Source organism: Teleopsis dalmanni, chromosome X (assembly GCF_002237135.1).
Source record: "Teleopsis dalmanni isolate 2A chromosome X, ASM223713v2, whole genome shotgun sequence".
Taxonomy (NCBI): Eukaryota; Metazoa; Arthropoda; class Insecta; order Diptera; family Diopsidae; genus Teleopsis; species Teleopsis dalmanni.
Window position 1 is genome coordinate 3,436,811 of NC_051848.1, and position 22,194 is coordinate 3,459,004.

At 28.4% G+C, this 22,194-nt stretch overlaps 2 protein-coding genes across 2 annotated transcripts; one reads left to right on the forward strand and one right to left on the reverse strand.

Moving 5' to 3' along the window:
* Nucleotides 1–7,217: 7,217 nt before the first annotated feature.
* On the reverse strand, nucleotides 7,218–11,776 carry LOC119689320 (cysteine desulfurase, mitochondrial). Its single transcript, XM_038104122.1, has 6 exons — nucleotides 11,414–11,776; nucleotides 11,266–11,357; nucleotides 10,992–11,203; nucleotides 8,332–8,540; nucleotides 7,664–8,255; nucleotides 7,218–7,582 (listed from the first exon to the last, which is right to left on the reverse strand). Exons 1-6 carry the CDS (start codon nucleotides 11,532–11,534, stop codon nucleotides 7,429–7,431), a joined length of 1,380 nt encoding a protein of 459 aa, XP_037960050.1. The 5' UTR covers nucleotides 11,535–11,776; the 3' UTR covers nucleotides 7,218–7,428.
* A 2,642-nt stretch (nucleotides 11,777–14,418) lies between these two features.
* On the forward strand, nucleotides 14,419–22,108 carry LOC119687169 (leucine-rich PPR motif-containing protein, mitochondrial). The gene is made up of 7 exons (XM_038101386.1): nucleotides 14,419–14,733; nucleotides 14,995–15,520; nucleotides 15,590–16,064; nucleotides 18,058–18,924; nucleotides 18,984–19,504; nucleotides 20,226–21,360; nucleotides 21,435–22,108. The coding sequence occupies exons 1-7, from the start codon at nucleotides 14,594–14,596 to the stop codon at nucleotides 21,974–21,976; spliced, it is 4,206 nt and encodes a 1,401-aa protein (XP_037957314.1). The 5' UTR covers nucleotides 14,419–14,593; the 3' UTR covers nucleotides 21,977–22,108.
* Nucleotides 22,109–22,194: the final 86 nt, after the last annotated feature.

A 22,194-nucleotide genomic window follows, 5' to 3' on the forward strand; every position in this document is an offset into this window, starting at 1 on the left:
TTTAAATAAATAAATAAAAGAAAAATGCACAAAAGTGAGTGACACAGTATCAGAGCAGAGTTTGACATGGTTTTAAATTATAAATGAAATCGTTGACCTTCCCAAGCAGAGTTTAACACGATATTTGAAAAGCTATTAGGCAATAGAAAAAAAAAATAAAACTAGTCTTAATAAAATAATACACTTTATTAATAGTATTATTGTTTTACTTAAAAGCAAGTTGCTTTTACAATAAACACAAAAAGAAATATATTTTTAAAAAAAATTTCTATTATTATACATTAAACACAACTATATATTTCATAATTATATATAAGAATTTTTTAATCAAATGTTGAGTATTAATAATTTATAATTTTACTACTTAATATTATTTATAAATTATTATTTATAATAATTCATATTATTTATAAAAATTTATATTATTTATAATAATTTTTATTATTTATAAATTATTATTACGAACAATATTCAATTAGTTTTTTCATTGTTACTGAGTTTAGGTCGTTTATTTAACACATAAAATTATAAATGTTTTTTTAAATAAATAATTACACTGTGTTAAGTATTTAATCATATTTTAATTTTTATACAAAATTATTTATATTACAAATATTTCTGACCATCTTCAGTGTACACTGAGTAAGAATAAAAAAACTAACTTTTGTTATTATAGTATTATTTTTTATTACAAATATTAGTTTATTTTTTCTGCAAAATAATAGATATTTTAAATTATTTAAAATTTATATTAATATAAATATTTATGCATTTAAATTAGTTCATCACTTAATTGAAATTTCTTGCTGATCGAAATTTTTTATTGTATATTTATTTATTTTTTTTTTACTACTTATTTATACTTCTTTATATAACTAAAAGTTAAAATAGTATATTTATAGTATATTAAATTTAATTCTTAAATTTTAATAATTTATATTAAATTCCATTCTTTAACTAAAATAATTTCTAAAAAATATATATTCTAAAATTTAATAATATTTTTTAAATTGAACGACGATACTTTAATAGTTTTTATATATTTATTTTTTAAATTTTAAATAAATTTAATTCATAAATTTTAATAATTTTTATTAAATTTTATTATATGTATATTTATTTTTTTTTTGTGATATTTGCTATTCTATTTCAATTTCTGTTTTGTTTTACTATTCGTTAATTGAATTACCACAATATTGTAGTTAATTATATAGCAATTATAGTTAATTGATGTCCGTAAATAAGAAAATGTAAACATAATATTAATTTATTTTAATGTTTCGTTATTAGTTTTTATATAATCCAAACATTTTTAATGATAAAAAAATATTTTATAATTATTTGCAATTTATTGTGATTACTTTTTGTGTTTGTCTTTGAAATTACACAATTTTTTTTAGACTTAATTGTGAACAACCTCTTTTATATATATTCCAAAAAAACAATGATAAAAGAGAAAACAAAAATTATCAATTTTTTTTTCTCATAAATGGATAAATATATATATATTATCATATTTTTTTTTTCATTTTAATTTATTTACTTGCACTTAAATGACGAGGTACAACGATTGAAAAAAAAAAACTGAACCTCATGGTGACCGAAAGAAGATATTCTAGACTTAGGTCAAATAAATTAATTGGTGTTACTTAGCATAAGTATCGAGAATAAATTATAGTACCCAAAATTAAATTTTTATTTTTATTTTATTTAAAATTAAAATTTGTAAAAAAAAAAAGTTTATGAGGAATAACATTTTCTCTAATACTGTGTTTTTTTGCTTTTCTAAACTGTTTCTACTCTTATTCTTTATGTATATTCTTTCTGACTAATCTATTACAATATAATCTATATGATACTTCCTACTAATCTCAAAGACTTAAAGACTTTAACATAATGCGTCATTATTTTGTATATATTTATATTACTATATATGATATATATAAACTATATATATATATATATACTATTTATATACTATATATATATATATATACTATTTTGAAACATAACTCATTTTGATTTACAACATATACATTAGAATATAAGATCTAAATAATAACACTAAACTATTTCATACTTTGAGTTTATATACATAAAAAATTAAAGTTATATACAATTGATCACAATAACTTCAAATCATTTTTTTAATAATATATCTATTTATTATTGGTTAATTAAATATAATGTATATATTGCACTTAAAAATTGTAAGAATGCAGCAATTCGCACACTAATATAGTTTATTCGAATAGAAAAAAAATTATGTTTATTAAATAATTTTTAAGTTTATTAAATGTACTTTATATTTGCATTATAGTAATTTATTAACTTAAATAAATTACTTCATTTAATGGCTGAATTGCCAAAAACGTTTTGGCATAGATTTTATATAAAAGTCTTTATTTCATTCATTTGTATATAGTAAATTTGATTTTAATGTCTTAAAGTGACAATTTTACTTAATAGAAACTATTGTATTTAATAGAGAGGTTTCGAAAAGTAGTGAACTACAACAACAAAAATTCTTTTCTATATTATTTAAATTAATTGAATTTTTGTCCATAGAATCGTCCCTTTCTATACGCCTTTATCGAGATTTTTCTATCAAGCAAATCGACCTGACCTGGTATAGATATGTTCATATGTACATGTGTTTTATTATAGCAAATAAATATAATTGAATTTTTCAATACAAATTAATTTCCTTAAAATTTAGAGGGGTTCTAATAGCAAAGAAAAGAGAAGCACAAAAATTTTGTAAATTTATTTTGAAATTTGGCTGACCATACAACGCTATTTCGAGTATTGTTAAGTACTCATTTCTTAATTTGTTTATAGGCCGTTTATAATTTGGAAACAAATAATAATAAAATAAATAGTAAAATAATATTTTACTAGTGTTTATGTTTGTTTTCATTCACGTTTATTCTATAGGTTATCAGAAACACTTACGAAAAGTATAATTCCTAAAAATTTGATTAGGTCCATTTTTTGAATAGGATGAATAGGAGGGGATTAAAATAATAATAACACTGAATGTAAAAGCAACATTAGTTGGTAAAATAAGTTATTTAAGTTCTTCCTATACTTTTTTTCTGCAATTACTTCTTATATTTAAAGCTGTACTTAATAACTTAACTATTTATATGCTTTAAGGAGCTATTAAAGGTCACTATTAGGAAGATAGAGCTTCTATAAATCGTGCTTAATAGTTACTATGTTTAATTACTTGTCTCAGTTCATTAGAAAATCAATACAATTTTGACTTCATTTCGTTTGTGACAGATCATATAGATTATAATCATATAGATTATTTATTTATTAAATGATACGTAGTTTAGTATATGCTTTAAATCCACCATCCGTGGAGATAACGCTGCCCAAGTATGTAAAGCCGATGACGTCTACTAACTTCTTCTCTTCAACTTGTATAGTAAATTATAAAGAGATGTTGCTGTTGGATATTTTAATAAGTATTTACTTCGTTTTGGAAATTTTAATTCAACCTTTGCCGATTAGCTACATTACATACGTTAATAACTCTAATATAACAGTACTATATCATCAGCATATTCCAGATTTTCAAGGTAGATTGTTTAAAACTGATACCGTGTTTATCATTAGCGCAATTTTCATGAATCCACTGAGTTTCTCTATCTCTCTCTTTTATTCTTATCTCCCAGTGGAGCATAGGGCCTAAGAACTGAGTAGTGATCATAAAAGGTAGTTTTATTATACAAAACTTGTGATCGCCGCGAATATGTCACTTAATGTTCCATTGTGGAGTACAAAGTTATGAGTACCCTTTTATCCATTATCTCTTTTATCCAAATTAAATTATTTTCAAAAAATTCCAAGTTTTTTGAGTCTTTTAATATTGTCATATATATGATGGGTACACGTAAAAGCCCCTTTGTTGCTTGCGAAGACTATCCTGTAACGTCTCAATATCTAATAAAATTAGTTGAATATAATTCCAAAAAGATGTTATTAATATGTTATATATAACATATATTTAAATTTATAGTCCGCTTATAACAGTTAAAAACGTGACTCATCGCTGTTATCAGTTTTTAATTAAACTATTAATATTATCGCTCGATTTTTAAAGTAGTTAAATTATCAGAATCAGTATCAGTAAAAAATACACCTGCACGTTTATTTAACTCAATTTATTATTGTTTAAAAGATTTTTTTTTTTGCAATTATATAGAGTATAAATTTATTGCCACTTACTATAGTAAGCAATAATCGTTTTTGTGGATTATCTTAAAGAGTTTTGTCTCAATTAGGCTTTCGTAATAATCAATAAGATTTAATTTTAATTACTTAGATTACGATTAAGTAAGTATACCAGAATTAGTAATTATACCCGTGAAAAAACTTGGAAAAACTTTTTTGTATTTGGTTTTTTCAAACTATTGTATGATGACCTGTTGTTGTTGTTGTAACCCACTGGAACCTGCTTCTGAAGTTCTTTTTGGAGGTGTCAAACAGTACTTGGTCACGACGAGTGCCTTCGGATCTTTCTTGGAACCATCATGAACTCTTTATTTTATTTGTTTATTACTCATTGTTTAATTTATATTTAATAGCTTTATTTTCTTTAAGAATCATTGGCCTGTAAGATATTGTTTCCGTTGATCGCTACCCAAAATCCATCGATTAACTTCATGTTAAGTTTTCTAATAAAGCCTTTGTTAATTTATGGAACGAAGAAAAAATTAATTTGAAAAAATTAATAATTTATAAATTTGAAAAATTTATTTTTTTGGCATACCTAAAAGTATGCAATTAAATTAAAACCAAATGTCATGGTTGGATTTTTTATTCTCTTTATAATAGGCAATGAATAATAAATCGTTGCCAGAGGAAAAAAAGTATAGATATATATACTTAATCGTCAATTAATATTGAATTCTTAATTATGTAAGTAGGAGCACAGCCTCGAATGTACTTCGAGGTGGCTTTCAAGAAATTAAGAAAAACAATTTAGATATATCCTTAAATTCATTGTCTTTCAGTTAGTTTCACTAATTTAAAAATAAATTTTTTTCTTATTAACAGTTATGAGACGGTAAAAATCAATATATATATAGAGTTCTATATAGAGTATATATAGAGTTCTATATAGAGTATATATAGAGTTCTATATAGAGTATATATAGAGTTCTTCGATTCATTTCAGGGGTACTTCAGCCTCTTACTTCCCTATTGGCTACGTGCCTTTATATAGGTATAATTTGTATGGTTCTTTCATGTATTTAATATGCACAATATTCAGGCTTTATCAGATGACAGTGCTGTTTGGCCTTTTTATATGTTCATTATTTAAGTTAAAGTACTACTAATATGACATGTCAAAAAATTGACTTCAGTTTTTTTGTCGCGTTGTATATGTTGACTTTATTGTTGTAATAATATCTTTATTTTATTGAGTCTTCTTGAGAATTAAATTAGATAAGATGAAAGTGAAAGTCTTACGTAAAAGCTAATAATTTTTCTACTCTGATTTAATCAAGTTTAAAAAATATAAATGCTTTCAAATCATGTCTTATGCTTTGTTTAGACCATACCATAAAAAACTTAGAACCATACATTAATTTATTTATTCATGTTTAATTTTATTTTATATTGCATTATGTGTTCAATCGGTTTAACTATCTATATAACTTTGCTCACCCCTTGAGTAATAGTAATACAATATCTTTTTAATATGCACTTCATACCATATCATATCTAGTCATTATTGGTGTACTCTTCATTATCGTAACGTAATTAAAACCTCAATGGAGCGCCACAAACTTATCTTTATGTAAATTTTATAATTTTTGATCTATTAAAATTATTTTATTAACTGTATCATCTTATAATATTATAGTTCTTTAAGAGATTTCATTCAAACCAACTTAATTAAGTTTTAAACTTATTGATTCAGATATAGAGATATACAGACTCTAGATAGGATTTGTAATGCCATACTTTATGGTAATTAAAATTAGGTTCTGACATTTATTTAAAATGGTGGAAAGAACTCTTTCCCCTGTCAATTCTGTTTCTGTTTTATCAATTCTGTTTCGTAGTGTAACAATGCTTACAACTTAGTTAAAGTAGTTCACACCTTTGACGTTTTCATCGTATATTAGTATGAGAAAATTGAATATGAAGCTATATCCGCCAACCGACACTTTTGTCACATGCAATGTTATCTTTTAAGTTCTTTAGACTCCAACTAAGTAAATAAACGGTTTTTTGAAAACCGTCTTACAGCGTAGAGATAGCCTTATTACCTTATCAACAACAAAGATGAATATTAATGATGGCAATATACAGTTAGTAGTTACTTCAAATGAATTTAAAGGTAAACCATTCGTTAACATTCGACAAACGACTCTACACGGATGCAGTATTCTCTTCGAGACCACTGTCATAGCTTGATTGATATTAACATATAATTATGTGCTAAACATTTACTTCACACGCATAAATACGTCAATTTTTAATGTCCAAACTGTAATTCAAACCCCATGCACCATCTGTTCCACTTCTGTTCATCAGCACATAAAATATAACATTATCTTCCGTAGAGACTTAATTCTTATATAACTTATATATATAAGATACTCAAATTCAAATTTTAGCTTTTATAAGAAATTATACTTTCTGCACAGAGTTGATAAGATAATCGGTAAAACTAGCTGCCCGGTGATATGGAGAATGAAGTCAGCAACTGATAGTTTGTTCAGCAAAGATAAATAGATAGATAGATAAATAATATTATTTTATATACATAGTATTATATGTCATCAATCGGTTAATGTTCTTTGGTTTGAAATTATCTAATGTGGGTAGGTTAGGTATAAGTCGTTAAAATGTGAATAATTGACATCCCAAATATCCTTGTAAAAAAGTAATGGAATATAACGTACTACTACAAAAGTACGTTATATTCCATTACGTCATTATTTAATGACATCATTAAATAAACTAATTAAATTTTTTAAGTAATTTCGATAACAACGGAATAACAATGAAATAATAATAGAATTATTATTTTTTAATATATAACGATTTAATAGAATTATAATATATATGTATTTATATCAATATACATATATATAAATATATATAACTATACATATATATGATGTTTTATAACTATAATCAAAGCTTTTATATTTAATATTTTGTTAAGCTTAAAATATATTCGCCTTTTCATATACAAATATGTGAATTATAAAAATAAGTTTTTATAGCAATTATACTCGTTCTCTCTTTTCCATTTAAATAATAAACCACAGCATTTGTGTAATAAAAACAAAGTATATATAAAAGGAATAAATTTAACACGCACTTGTGATATGAGTATTCAACCCAAAAACTTCAAAAAAACTATAACAGAAAATGTTTATAATTTGAAGGATTTTAGTGTTGCGACCATTGTATATTTTTCAAATCGACCCCTTCTTGCACCATCTCCCAGAGTGGTGACATTTCACGCAAACGTTCCACATGTTTAATACATTTGTCAGCTGTGTAATTGACCTCTTCCAAAGTAGTAAAGCGCCCAATGCCAAATCTGTGTAATAAAAAAAAAAATATGTATGTTTAAAATTTGCGATCAGATCTTTTGTAAAAGAAAACATCTTCAGAATATTACCTAATAGAACTATGTGCTAGATCCTCATCAGTGCCAATTGCACGTAACACATATGAAGGTTCCAATGATGCTGAGGTACAAGCAGATCCACTAGACAAAGCTACATCCTTCAATGCCATCAATAATGATTCGCCTTCCACATAAGCAAATGAAAGATTAACGCAACCACTATAAGTCTGTGTGGGATCACCATTACGTATAACGTGTGGTAAAGCGGTTGTGATGCGTTCGATTAAATGATTAGATAGAAAATCAATCCATTTCTTATCATATTCCAATTCATTCATTGCCAATTCAGCTGCAGCACCTAAACCAACAGCAAGTGGTGCAGGTACAGTACCACTACGTAGACCACGTTCTTGTCCACCACCACTTTGTATGGGCTCAACGCGTACTCGTGGTCTGCGACGCACATACAAAGCACCAACACCTTTTGGACCATATATCTTATGTCCAGATATTGACATTAAATCTACATTCATAGCATTTATATCAATTGGAATTTTACCAACTGCTTGGGCAGCGTCAGTATGAAAGAATACTTTTTTAGCACGACATAAAGCGCCAATTTCTGCAACTGGCTGCTTGACGCCTACAATATATTTATATATGAATAAATATATATTATGGAAATATGTATATAGGTGATGCATTGTTTTGATATTTACCAATTTCATTGTTGACTGTCATAATTGATACCAAGGAGGTTTCGGGTGTCATTGCCTCTTCTAATATCTTCAAGTCGATAATTCCATTTGTTTGCACTGGTAAATAGGTAACACGAAATCCTTCACTCTCCAATGCACGGCATGAATCCAAAACACATTTGTGCTCAGTCTGTGTTGTTATAACGTGCTTCTTTCTGCTGGCATAAAATCTGAAATATAAAGCATGTATTAGTGGGAACTTTATGGTAGAAATATTTTAAAATTATTATTAATTTTTTAATATATATACAGATCTATAGAATAAATAGGTATTATTGTCACCTATTAAAAAATAATAGCAAATATTTTGCAATACGCAATGCTATAACTCTACCAATAGTATTCTTATTCTTGGAATCCTAGTCCTAGGGCTTTGTTTGACATATATACTCTATGGATACAACACTTAATTCGGTAATTGTACTATTGTAGTTGCGGTTTTACTTTTGCTTTACAAGCAAACTGTCGGCTTAGCTTGCGGACAGATGAAAAGTCCACTAAAATTCTCCTTTATGTCAGAGCGGATGACTTCCATCCCTGTTTAATATTAAAAAATGCTCAATGGCAGAGTTTTGACCTTCAGTAGAAAGGTTGTGCATTTTTTGCACGGTTAAGGTTGTTTACTAGGAAAAAAGAACTACTATGGTCGTCGTAGTGCTCAGTTCTGGTCATTTCTGGAGCCTAAAACTATATTTACAGAAGCATCATCCGGTTCAATTAAGTAATGTACAAAAAATAATAAAACAGTAGGGTTTAATATCTTTCAGTCTTTGAGTCAATACTTTTTTTCTAATACACCTCACACAGGCCGGAAAAATATTATACTATGTTTGCCAAGAAATAGTGTTTAAAGAAATGTTAATTACATCGAAGATACTATAAAGCTAATTTATTTATTGAAAAAACATTGGTTTTGTATTTCCATGCAAACTCATCGTTCTACTTCTTCTTTTAATATTATAGTCTGTAGTGGAATAGTGTTTTCTCAACCTATGCATTCTATTTTTCCAGTCCAATGCAACGGTTCTATAAATAATTGATTTTTAACAAAACCAATCGATTGACGGAAAATTGATTTATGACCACTTTTTGCGACGGGAAAATATAAATTGAGCACATATTTCTTCCGCAGCCAGGTTAAGAGCTGCATGGCCCTTGTACTTGAAATTTACAAATTACTATAGAACTATAGAACGACATGGCGTCAAACTCAGCCGGCCTGCAATATCAAATTTTCTGGGGCACATGTTTGCCGGCGCTCGAATCGGAGGCACCGGAGTACATATTGTATCTATGCACCTAATTCTTTAACACAGAATAAGCGATATTTCCAATATTAGTAAAAGCAATAAATAATTGATTAGTTTGTTAACATTTTAGTATTTCATACAATTGTGACATTTGCGCAGTCAAAACTCACATAAATGTAAAAGCATTGAATCTTCAACAATAATAAAAATTATCATTTATATAATTTCAAAACAGGCTTGGCAAAATGTACCCATTTGGATCGTATATAAGGATCAATCTAATATTGGTGGGTTAACTTTGAAAGGTTTGAAGGAAGTTTGATTATTCAGTTTGTTAAGTTTACTTAAATGTGATTGCAGTTTTGAGGTAATCGGATATTTGTGTGCTTTTCTGCATTAAAAAAACGTTCTTAATCTAGCTTGATTAAATAAAGCATATAGTATTTGAGAATCTATATTAATCTTCTAAAAATACTTATGTTACAGATAGTAGATTTGTTGCAATGCAACTGTGGTCTCGAAGAGAAAACTGCATCTGTGTGGACAGCTGTAAGTTCATGTTTATAAGTTTATAATCGATCTCACCAATGTAAGCTTATTTGCAAAAAGTGTTGATATATCTGTGATATGAAAACAGGAATCGACGAAAGCATCTTAGACGAAAGGCTTTACTAAACATGATGCTAGATGGACAAGAAGATATTGTTTGGACAGCAGTTGATTATGTTCTCTTACAAGAAATATTTTAGATTCTGCAGGAAAATGGTCAACATTTGATAAGAGCCTGTTGCAGTCCGTAAACCTGTATGATTGAGTGTTATTTCATTACGTCTCGCAGAGTTGTGGGGTTCATACCAGAGCTGCATAGGCCACAAAATTAGGTCTTCTTTGTATTGTGTCGAATTATTTTGATTAATGTTACATTAATTTCACAAAATAAGTTAAAAGTCGGACAATAGTTTTTTAACTTCGCTTATACTGTTTTAAAACGTTTTAAATTTAAGTTTATTAACATTTTTCTTAACTTTAATCGAAATTTTATTTGACTGCAAAAATATTTGTTTCTTTCATTCATTCAACACAAAAAGCTGCAATATGAATAAAGTTCAAGTGAGTTTATATTGCTGCGCTTCTTATCAACTAAGTACGAAATAAATGATTTGTTTACATTTGCAATACCTTATATAGCCATATAATAGGCATATCTATATTAAGAGGCTTTTTTCATCAAAATGATGCAAATGTATATGTGCTTAAGTGAAATTCTACTTAAAAATTGTAATTATAATATGCATTTATTGACTATAAACTATTTTCAGAGCAATAAGTAAATGCTTTAAAACCGTTAGTAAAAAAATATTGTTTACAAACCTTGCTACGCCTTTTACAGCAATATTATTTGATTCAGTTGCACCGGATGTAAAAACAATTTCTTTTGGATCAGCGCCAATTAGAATTGCTATTTGCTCACGTGCTTTCTCCACAGCCTTTTCGGTTTCCCAACCATATGCATGAGTCCTAGAATGTGGGTTACCATAAAAGTTTGTTAAATACGGTAACATAGCATCCAAGACTCTAGGGTCCTGTAAAATAGTATGTATTTCATAAAATGTAATTAATATTGTATATATAAAATAATATTTACCAAAGGCGTTGTGGCTTGTGCATCCAGGTACAATGGTCTGCCCTCCGCATGATCCGCTTTTATATTAAATTTGACTTGCTTTCTACGAAATTCTATAATTTTTAATTGTATTAAATTTCTGTAATTAAGTTACATATTTCTATCTTACCCTCCGCTGCGGTTAATGGTTCCGCTTGTGCCGCTGAGTTTCGCACTACATTTATAGTGCATAAATTCCTTACAATATTAATACCATAACTTTTAGATAATTTATTAACAATTTGTAGCATTTTACGTTAAACACTTTCGATATTTTATTAATAATATTATTATTATTATTATTTCGCAATTAGTGAGCGTGCATACACACCGAGCAGTGCATATGTCAATATTACTTCTTTTGATAATAAATAAAATCAGCTGTTAGTTGTGCACCTGGTCATGCGTCACAAAAACAGAAAAAAATTTAATGGCAACACTACAAGTGACAGTTTTTTGTGTTGCCCGCTGACAATTTGATAAATAATTTCATTTAGTAAAAATAACAAAAAAATTAATAATAAAATTTTTTTTTATTAAAATTATGAATTACCTTTTCGTATAATTTTAAAAAATTTGATTTAAATCATGTTTATATATAGCAATTTTATACTTTAGCATTTTAGCAGGAGTATAGCATATCAAATAAAAATCGTTAAGAATCCTTTTAGCTTTGTTTAAAGCTGTAAAAAAAGAATAATACTCTTTTTTTACAGCTTTTAACAGAGCTAAAAAAAATTTAAATTTGTCATACATTAATATTGATATATAAATATAATTCTAATATATAACACTGTTTACACACATAACTATTAGTGAATATTACATTATTAAAATTAAATGTTTACACAACGAGGAACAAAATATATAGAACAAATTAAAATTAATATCAAGTGTTTCAAAAAATTAAAAGTTAAATATTAAATTTAATTGAATTAAATTACTTAAAAATTAAATTATAAAAGATGAATAATATAAATTTAAACGTGGCTTCAAAAAGTTAATTATTTATATTTTTTTATTGTAATATTGTGTTTACACTTACAATAATCGTACTTTCTGTATGGATTTTGTACGAAATATTATACTTATTGATATAAGTTTGTTCAATTATGAATAGTTTATTCACTGGAACATTATTAAAAATTGTTTTATTTTTGAAAATAAGTTTTTGTTCGAAATTTGTTTTTCACCATCGAGCGTTCTGTTTGTTTTTATTAAAACTTTTACTAGTGAGTGTCACATAATATAAATATTATTTATTTAACATTAAATTACTGCCAGCCATGAACTAGGACAGACTGGGTATCTGGTTACATGTGTATTTATACATATGTAGTAATGTATCAATACAAATGTATATATTTGCTTAAAAATGTTCGAAAAATGTGATGATCGAGTAAACATTTTAAATACTAGAATATATTTGTATATAGATATATATTATATTTTTCAACTCACATTTAAGGAAATAGTATACAGTTTAGGGTCGTTGTTAAACTTAGGTCGTCGTTTAACTCATGGAATTTATATATAAGCTATAAATAAGCTTATATAGGCATATTCCAGTGGAACTAAGTAAAATAATAATTGATAAAAAATATGTTAATACCTGTTAAGTAATATTTTGACATTTGAGTTTAGAAAGACACACGCTTGTTTTAAAATACAAGCTTATATTTCTTACATATTAAATTAAATAAAATTATAAAACAAATTATTCATTTTTATATAATAATGTGTATAAAATCATTAAAAATTTAAAAAGTACTATTATATAAAACTATTAAAAAGATTTAAAGTCACATTAAAGTCAATATTTGAAAATTAAGCACAAAATTTAGTTTTTCTTATATATAAAATGTGAATTTTTCAACTTTTCATTTAGCTTTTTTTTATTGTATGGTTTGGTTTCGATAAACGTTCACAATAAAGTAGTTAAATAATTTGGCGACATTTAATTTTAGCTCGATAAGCTGACTACCAAGTGCCAAGGTTACAATTACAGAATAACAGGGCTTATAAAAATGCAGATTCTATGATCTATGAAATCAGCTCTTATTTGTTTTTAACAATAATATACAATAGTTGCATTCGGCTGCTCCAAAATGAGACAGAAAACAACAAGTGTATTGCTTAAGTCTCTAATTTGTACGCAAAACAACAATACTACTTTATCTAACAGACCAGTTGTTGAGTATTTAATCTTCTAATATGGCGTTTACATTGCCCGAAAATGGCTCGCGAATATGCCAATTATCTGTTCTTTGTAAACAAAAATTAAAACAAAACTAAAATGTTTTACTGCATTCGGCAGTTCCGAAGTGTGGCAAAAAACAAGTTGCTTACTATAAGCGCTAAGCAAGATATTGGCATCACTGTTTCAATCTGTCAAATGTTATGTTTTCATAAATAACAAATCTTACATATGCAAGCAAATGACATTTTGTATAAAAATTGATAATAAACAATAAAAATAATAAAATTGAAAATTAAAATGAATAATGAATTAAAAACAATGTTAACAATGAGCGAAATTTTGAAATTTCCTTTTACAACAAAATATATAATAGTTTAGAATATTTATTGCCATAATAAGGCTGTGTGCGAGTTCGAGTAAATTGAGGGAAATAGTAAATTATGTCGGTATGGCACCGAATGTTGGTATCTACTTGAATTTCAAGTAGGGTAAATTAGATAAAAATTAAATAAATTAGGTGTTACCCTTGCGAAAATTTTAAAAGATGTTTAATAAATAAATTTGAAAACTTTTAACCAAAAATAATAAGTGCAATAAATAAATAAAAATTTACTTAAGTACAGTGGAAAAAATCCCTGGGTAAATCAATTTACTTCACCTCAATTTACTTGAACTCGCACACGGCCTAAGAATATTCTTGTTAGCAACTAATAAGTTAAAAATTTTAAATTGCTTTTTAATTACACTTTCTTGATGTGCTCCAATAAATTTTTGTACATATTTATGTGTATATTTTTTAAAATATTTATTTTTCACAATTTTGCTAAATATTAATATTAGTTTGATTTAATATAAATGTCTTAATAAATTATATACTAATTAAAGATTAAACATTAAATTTTAATGTTAAATATTAAAATTTAAAAGCTGAACATTGCCTTAAAACACAATCAGCTGTTAATGTCTTGTTTGACATTTCGCGAATTTTCACGCACAAGTGAAGCGTATTGGCAACGCGGAGGTTCGAATAGAAAAGAAATTTCTGTGAAGTGTGCTAACTTTGTGTGTGGTGTGGTATTACTTAAAATAAATATAATTAATTTTTAAGAAATGGCATCTATTTTGCGTTCCGGAAAATTGTTGCGTCATTTCGCAGGGTTCACAAGAAATATTGTTGTTAATTCAATACGAGATGCAGAAAGTGGAACTCTGTTACAAAACACACCATGCATGTGCAGTCCATTCCAGCAGTAAGTATCTTGTTCACCGGCTGATGGCAGCCGAGTGCATTACGCAATATCAGGCATGTGATGATGAAATAAATTATGTTTTTCTTTTAAACCTACTATTGATGTCATGCAAAATAATATACAGTTCGGTTTAGTTTTTATTGATAAAATTAGTGTTTTTTGTAAAACATTTGAAGTTCTCAGCATAACCTAAAAATTATGGTTACGACTATTGCAATGTTTATAATTTACATATATTACTTTTTTCTCTTCTTGACTCAGCGGCTATGCCAACAACGTTGCACCGAAAGCAGATTTAAGTTTAGAAAAGCAAATACGTCGACTTGACCAAGATGTTCGGCGAGTCGGGCGTATATCACGCCGTGATATCGAAGAAGTAATGGAAGAAATACGTTCGCAACGAACCGCTACTAGTTCGCAATCGCTGTTGGTGATACGTTGTTGTGGTAATCTTGTGCCAGAAGAACTACCAGAAGTACGTACTGCACTCGTTCAGGAAATATGGAAAACATTAAATGCTTTAAATGTGCCAATGGATATATCTCATTACAATGCACTTTTGCGTGTGTATTTGGAAAATGAACATCAATTTTCACCCACTGATTTTCTAAGCGAAATCGAATCAAAGAATATTGAACCTAATCGAGTAACTTATCAACGTCTCATAACACGTTATTGTCAACAAGGCGATATCGAAGGTGCCACACGCATTTTGGAGTTTATGCGTGAAAAGAATCTGCCAGTCAATGAAAATGTTTTCAATTCACTGATACTTGGCCATTCCCAAGTAAGTATTTGTTAAAGCTTTCTTTAAAATTATTTTTGTTAATTATGCCATGTACCATGTATATTTCAGGCAAATGATCTTGAATCTGCAAAAGGTATTTTGACTGTAATGGCACAAGCTGGCTTGGAACTAAGCGCAGATACATATACCACACTGCTATGTGCTTTCGGTCGTCATGGAGATATAGAATCTATTTTAAAAACCCTCGAGGAGTGCGAGGTAAAGGAGATATTTTTGCTGGACAAAGATTTGCTAGATGTTGTATATCATTTAACGATAAATGGTCATGGCGATAAAGTTGATGCAGTTCTTGCCAAATTGCGCATTTCAACAGGTTTCAATCAAGATGCAGTAAACGTTATTTTACGTTTAGTTAATAAAGGTTATGAAGATACAAGCTTTAAAATTTTGCGAATCATGCCACGCGGAACACGTGTAGATGGGCAATTAGTTGATGTCGGTACTTTCTTTATTAAACAATTGGTGAAGGCTGATCGTCCTTTGGAGAAAATATTAAGCATTTGCAAAGCTTTACATGATGAAGGTATGTACAATACAAATATTTATATATATATTTACATAAATGATATACGGATATATATATGAAATATTGTTGTTGTTCTTATCCTTAGAAACTAACATGATAGATCTCATAGCTCTACAATGTACGAATATCGCGTTTAATAATAACTTTTTAAAATGTTACGCACGTCAGTTGAGATCGAATTTAGTTAAAACCTAATGTGTGGGGTCTTATTTTTTGAAAGGTTTCAAAAACTTGATTGTTTAAAAAGACTACTGCTGTTTAGTAGTATTAAGTCTGTTCTATTTTATATGGTTTATTATTTATATGGTTTATATGGTTTATTGTCGTACTTCGTCGTACAATAACAATTTATAAAGAAAGATAAAGAAATAATACTTTATTAGCGCGTTAATTTGTCATTTAAATAGAAATAAAAAAACTATAATTTATCATTTATATTTAAAAACAATTTATATTTTATTAAAATATTTTTCCAATATTTCGACTATCTTCAGTTTCCCTCAAGATGACTAATTTCGAAGATAGTTGAAATATTGGAGAAAGGACTAGTTACGGACTAGCTTGTGAGAATCACTAGTATAAGCAATTCAGCTTAGTAATTAATATATATTTTGAAACGATGGGGCCAAGGACCTAGTGATCTAGTTCCTTATTCTTAGTTAACTTTCAAATTAATTTTAGTGTTAACTTACAAATAAATAAAATAATTATTTCGAAACAAATTTTTACTTGTTCCTCAAGAAGTATGAAAGTCAAAAGAATAAATGCAAATGTCGGCAATATATTTTATATATTTATATATATATATATATATTTATATATATATATATATATTTATATATATAAAAATAAATAAACGTTGGCGTTATAATTTAAGCGTTTATATATAGTTCTTTATTGTTTCTTTAATTATAAACCTTTCGCGGAAGATCCTTACAAATATAATAAAACTAATACTTAGCCACTGGGCATATCACTCATATTATTCAAGCTGGCACTGAGTTCTTCCTGTGCCGAATTTTTTAATAAAAGATGGGAAGACTCAACGATATGCAGGCATCTGTACGCAATTTAGCCACATTCTAATAAAATACAATCAAACTCTCTCATTGAGGTGCCCTGTAGAGATATCATTGCTAGAAGACTAAATTTTCCTTTCAACCATACTTTCGTCAATTGTGGATAAGACGATGAAAGTATCTCCAGCACATGCGCGTCGCCATCTTATCACTTTAGAGGATTTCTTTTTTGAGGATCATGACGAACTGCAAGACTTCCCTCTGAATAGCAGTATAATTTTTGCCACAGATTCTAAGTGGTTCTGACCATTGAGTTTTTAATTATACGGTAGCATAATGGGCGCGTATAGGACTGAGTGGATCCCTTGGGATCGTCGGTGTAACCTAACCTAACCTAATACTTGACCACATTGAAACAATACTTAAGAAACAAAAATTTATTAGTTTAATATAAATTTTGAACTTAAACCATAAATATATATTGAAGACATGCTAGACCATTGTTCTGACTTCCATAAGCTAAAGGCTCAAAACTCTCCTAACATATCTATATTTGTACTCCTAAGCGCCCTGATGGTAATAATTTGTGAATCCTAAACTAAAGCAACAAAATAAAAACAAAAAACAAAAAAGAAAAATAAATTCTTATTCAAAAAAGTGTTATAGAAAACAAAAAAGTTAGAAATCGTATAAAATATACAGAGTTTTTATAAAATCAATTATATTATATCCTTTAATTAGATTCGATATATGTTCTATAGCATATTAAAAGTCATTTATTTTAAGTAATGTTTTTAATATTACACTGTTTACCTAATCAGCTTTTGGTCTGAAAGCCCAAGTAGCTATGACTTTTAGTCAGAATATTGCTTTGAAAACCAATTCTAGCTTAAATAAATAAAAGATACGATTTGCTGCGTTGTTTTCCATTTTTCTTAAGAAAAAAACGTTTTTCTTTTTATTTATATAAGGACTGAACACAAAAGCACTTTTGATTGCTACTGAAGCTGGTCTTCAACATGGTAAGGTAAATAATGCTATACCGCTACTCAAAGAGATGAAAAACGCTGGTCTTCCCATAAGACAACACTATTTTTGGCCAATTATATGCTCGGAAGAATCAAGTCAGATACTTAATATTATACGCCGTATGCAAGATGAATTTGACTTGCATCCGAGCGCTGAAACCATACGCGACTATGTTATACCGAATATGAAGGAGAAGAATTTAGATAAAATTGTTATGGCTTTGCGCGATGTGGGTGTTTCAAATGCTGTTGCAGCATCGGCCGTAGCTTTTATGGCATTGACTGAAAATAAACTTCAAGAAGCTGCAGCTATAATAGAATCCTATAGAGCTAACTACACACTAGCGTTTTTCAAGCAACCTTTAAATCAAGCTATCTCGGTAACGAATGACTATAGTTCATTTGTACGATTTGTGCGACAAATTTATGAATCTGTCGAAAATCGTGACAATAATCAAAACGAACAGAAATCTGAACAGGCTGCTACTGATGCAGAAGCTAGCGAACACAACGAGACTGAGAGTGGTGTCAGCGGAGCAAACGATGTCGTTGGTAACGCACTAAATGATATGTGTGTATACCTTCGACGTGATTGTGTGCAAGCTTTAGAAAACGTCTTGCCATTGTTCGTTAAGGAAGGTTTGTCCATTTCCAATACTAATGCAAATCGCATATCTGAACGTATTGGATCCGAGATGACTCCATTGATATCTGAGTATTTGGGTAAATTGAGCTCTGGTGAATTAGAACCTGTACCATTAAAAAATACACAACAACGCAAACGCGGCTTAGAAAGTTTGACAATTGAAGGTATGTTATTTATTATAAATTTGCATTTGGTGTAATTTCTGATATACGTTACTTTACAGAGTTGGAACGTTTCATTGTTAATGTCGAAGCAAAAGGAGAAAATGCAAATAATATAAAACGTTTTCTAATCACTGCCTGTTTCCGTTCCAAGAATTTGGAAAAGGCCGAACAGGTTATTGAAAAACTTAAGGCGGATAATTTTAACATGCACGTAGGCATTTATGCACAACTTTTAGATTTATATACACTCCATGGCAAATCAGCTGAATTCTTAGCTTTATATAAGGATCTCCAGGCAAAAGATGCTGATTTTGTTTTGGATAATTTTAAGACATTGCGCTTTATTGATTTATTATTAAAAGAAGAACGTTTCGATGAAGGCATCGAATTCTTGAAGAAGAACAAAAAGCAACAGTTACCAGAGGAAGAAGGCACTTTTAATTATGAAAGTATTGTGTGGCGCCTATTAAATTCTTTAGCTGAAAAGGGTGATTCGCAGAAATTGCAAAAACTGTTCGATACACTGATAGAAAATAATTACATCATACCCAAGAATACATTACTCGGGCCATTGGTTAAGGTAATTTGAAAGTAAAGTTTTATTATAAAATATGTCTCAAAGAAATTATTTACTTTTTAGAGTAGTTTTTAGTTTACTTTATGTTTATTTTTATATAATATTCTATATAAATACCGGGGACGTTTCGAAGTTTATCTTTTAAAAAAAAAACAGAAATATTTACTTCTTAGTTATTATGTTGAGGCTAATTGAGTCAGTGCACTTGAACACTTTTACTCTCTATTAACTGCGAGGCTTCTTCATAATCCCTCTCTACGCCTTGACTGGATTATTGTTTATCATTGCATCAGACTAAGCAATAATTGACCTCAGATCTGCATACCTCTCCGAGGAGCCTGCAACCGTTCTGAGATTTGAAAACATGGTGTTGGTAAGCCTGTCAGTTTTCGTAAATAATTTCAGGGCTCTATCCTTTATGTATTTTTTGATCGGATCAATTTTGAGGTCCCTAAGGAAGTCTTTCGTTCTTCTTAGTGTGAAATTAAATTTAAAATTTAAAATTTTTTACATAAACAAAAATAATAATCGGTTTTTTTTTTTATAATTTATACGATTTGCTAATATTAAAGAATATTTACCTATATTATCGTAATATAATAAAATAGTAGTTCTTCTTATTCTTCTTTTTTGAAATCCTATATTTAATTAGTTTCTTTAATGAAGTGAATATATTTTATTATGTTTGCGATTAGCTTCTTATACATTTTTTTATTAATTTTAGGTACATTTAGTAAATGATAACATTGAAAAAGCTATTGAAACTTTCGAAAATTGTTGTGAGAAATACAAGAGCACTCCTTGGAAAAACGAATTAGCTTGTCGTCTCATACAAAAGGAGGACGCATCTAACTTGCAAAAACTTACTGATTTAAGTACTAACATTCACGGCGAAGTAAATAGCTTATATGATTTGGTCTTCTCGTTTGTTGAATGTGGTCGCATACGCCAAGCTAGAAAAATACTTGAAACACCAGGTTTGCGTACACGTCCACACCGTATAGACTCTGCATGTGAACGTTACAGAAACGAAGGCAAGGTTCAACCACTTGAAGGTTTAGCTGAAGCCACTAAAGATCTTGGTCACATTGATCGCAATAAGATTTATTACAATTTACTCTTAAGTTATCAACAAACTGAGGACACTGAGAAGGCTTTGGGCTTATGGACAAAAATGCAAGAAGAGGATATTAATGTCAGTGATGCATTCCTTATCAAATTAGCAGAATTTTTACGTCAAAAGAATGTAAATGTACCATTTGTAGTCCCAAATGTTGTGGAAGAAAATGTTACAAATGTTAAACCTGTGGCTTCTATCTCTTCGCAAAGAAATGTTAATATTATAAGTGCGGTTTCAGAACCTAGACAACAATCGACTTCCTCACAATTTCGTAAGGCTTTGCTTAATAGAGATATTGAAGGTGCTTTAAGTATCAAAAGAAATTTAAATGGAACAAAATTAAACGTTACAGATATTTCTCGACTCGTTGAGCAATTGTTACGTGCTGATCGTCTTTCTGAAGCAAACAAATTTGTTGAGGAACTATTGACAAACAAACAACGTCCAATACTGAAGATTTTGAAATTTTATTTGAATAAAGTAGCTGCTGCAGGCGATATCGCAACACTTGATCGTATTGATAAACTTATAGATGATGAGTTAAAACGTTTAATTTCTTTTGACAATCGGTATTGCAACGCGTACATTAATGCTGGAAAAGCAGTAGAATATATACAGAGTTTAAGTGACGACATTTCGAAAGCCAGCACAACTGAAGATGTTGCCAAACTGGCTGTGAAATTCCCACGTGGTGGTGCTTTAGGTATTTTAGCAAAACATCCGGAAGTTTTGCCACAATGTATGTATTTTTTTCTTATTTATTTAACATTTTTTTTTCTAAATCCGTCTAATCATTTTAATATTTTATTTTAGTTGAGCAAATAGCTGAGAAATTTGCAAAATTCAATCAACTTGGACCTATTAATGTTCTATGGATATATCACATTTCAAACGGCAATGAAACTGCCTCAAAAGCCATTTGGGATAAATTCTTATCAAATGCTCCACGTCTTATGTTCCAACGCGTATTACAAACTGCACGCGAACAAAAAGACGGACGCATGGTACAAACGGTAATCGATCAATTGCGTGAATCAAAAATATCTGTAGGAGCAATTGGAAATGCTTATTCATGCCTAATTGATATACAAATTAATAATGCTGAACCTGAAAAAGCTTTGGAGGCATTAAAAACCGCTCTTAAAGATGTTAGCTTAGAACATATAAATCGCACTGCTTTGATTCGTCTAAAACAAGCATTACTTGAAAAGAAGAAGGAATTCCCTTATGAAATTCCAGAAAAGAAATCGAGACATGACTCAGTATCAAGTACATCCAGTGAAGACGATGATGATGATTTCTCACCAAAAACACCAGAAACAAGACCACAAAAACCTAACCAAAAGTTAAAGTAGAAAACTATTTTCTTTTTAAGTTTAATTAATTTAACAATTAATTTCCTTAACTATTAAGTGTACCTAATATTTAGTTATTTCAAATAATGAAACTATAATTAATTAAAATAAATTAATTTCGTTAAAGAATTATATGTTAAAAGCTTTTAATTTATATGATAAAAATTTATGTAATAAAATAAAATAAGGCACAAGTCGGAGTCATTATTATATTTCTG

Coding starts and splice junctions, on each gene's coding strand:
- LOC119689320 (XM_038104122.1), bottom strand. CDS start 11,534: ATGCTACAAATTGTTAATAAATTATCTAAAAGTTATGGTATTAATATT. Junction 11,358..11,413: donor ACCATTAACCGCAGCGGAGG/GTAAGATAGAAA, acceptor TAAAAATTATAG/AATTTCGTAGAAAGCAAGTC. Junction 11,204..11,265: donor CACAAGCCACAACGCCTTTG/GTAAATATTATT, acceptor ACTATTTTACAG/GACCCTAGAGTCTTGGATGC.
- LOC119687169 (XM_038101386.1), top strand. CDS start 14,594: ATGGCATCTATTTTGCGTTCCGGAAAATTGTTGCGTCATTTCGCAGGG. Junction 15,521..15,589: donor TGATACTTGGCCATTCCCAA/GTAAGTATTTGT, acceptor TGTATATTTCAG/GCAAATGATCTTGAATCTGC. Junction 16,065..18,057: donor CAAAGCTTTACATGATGAAG/GTATGTACAATA, acceptor TATTTATATAAG/GACTGAACACAAAAGCACTT.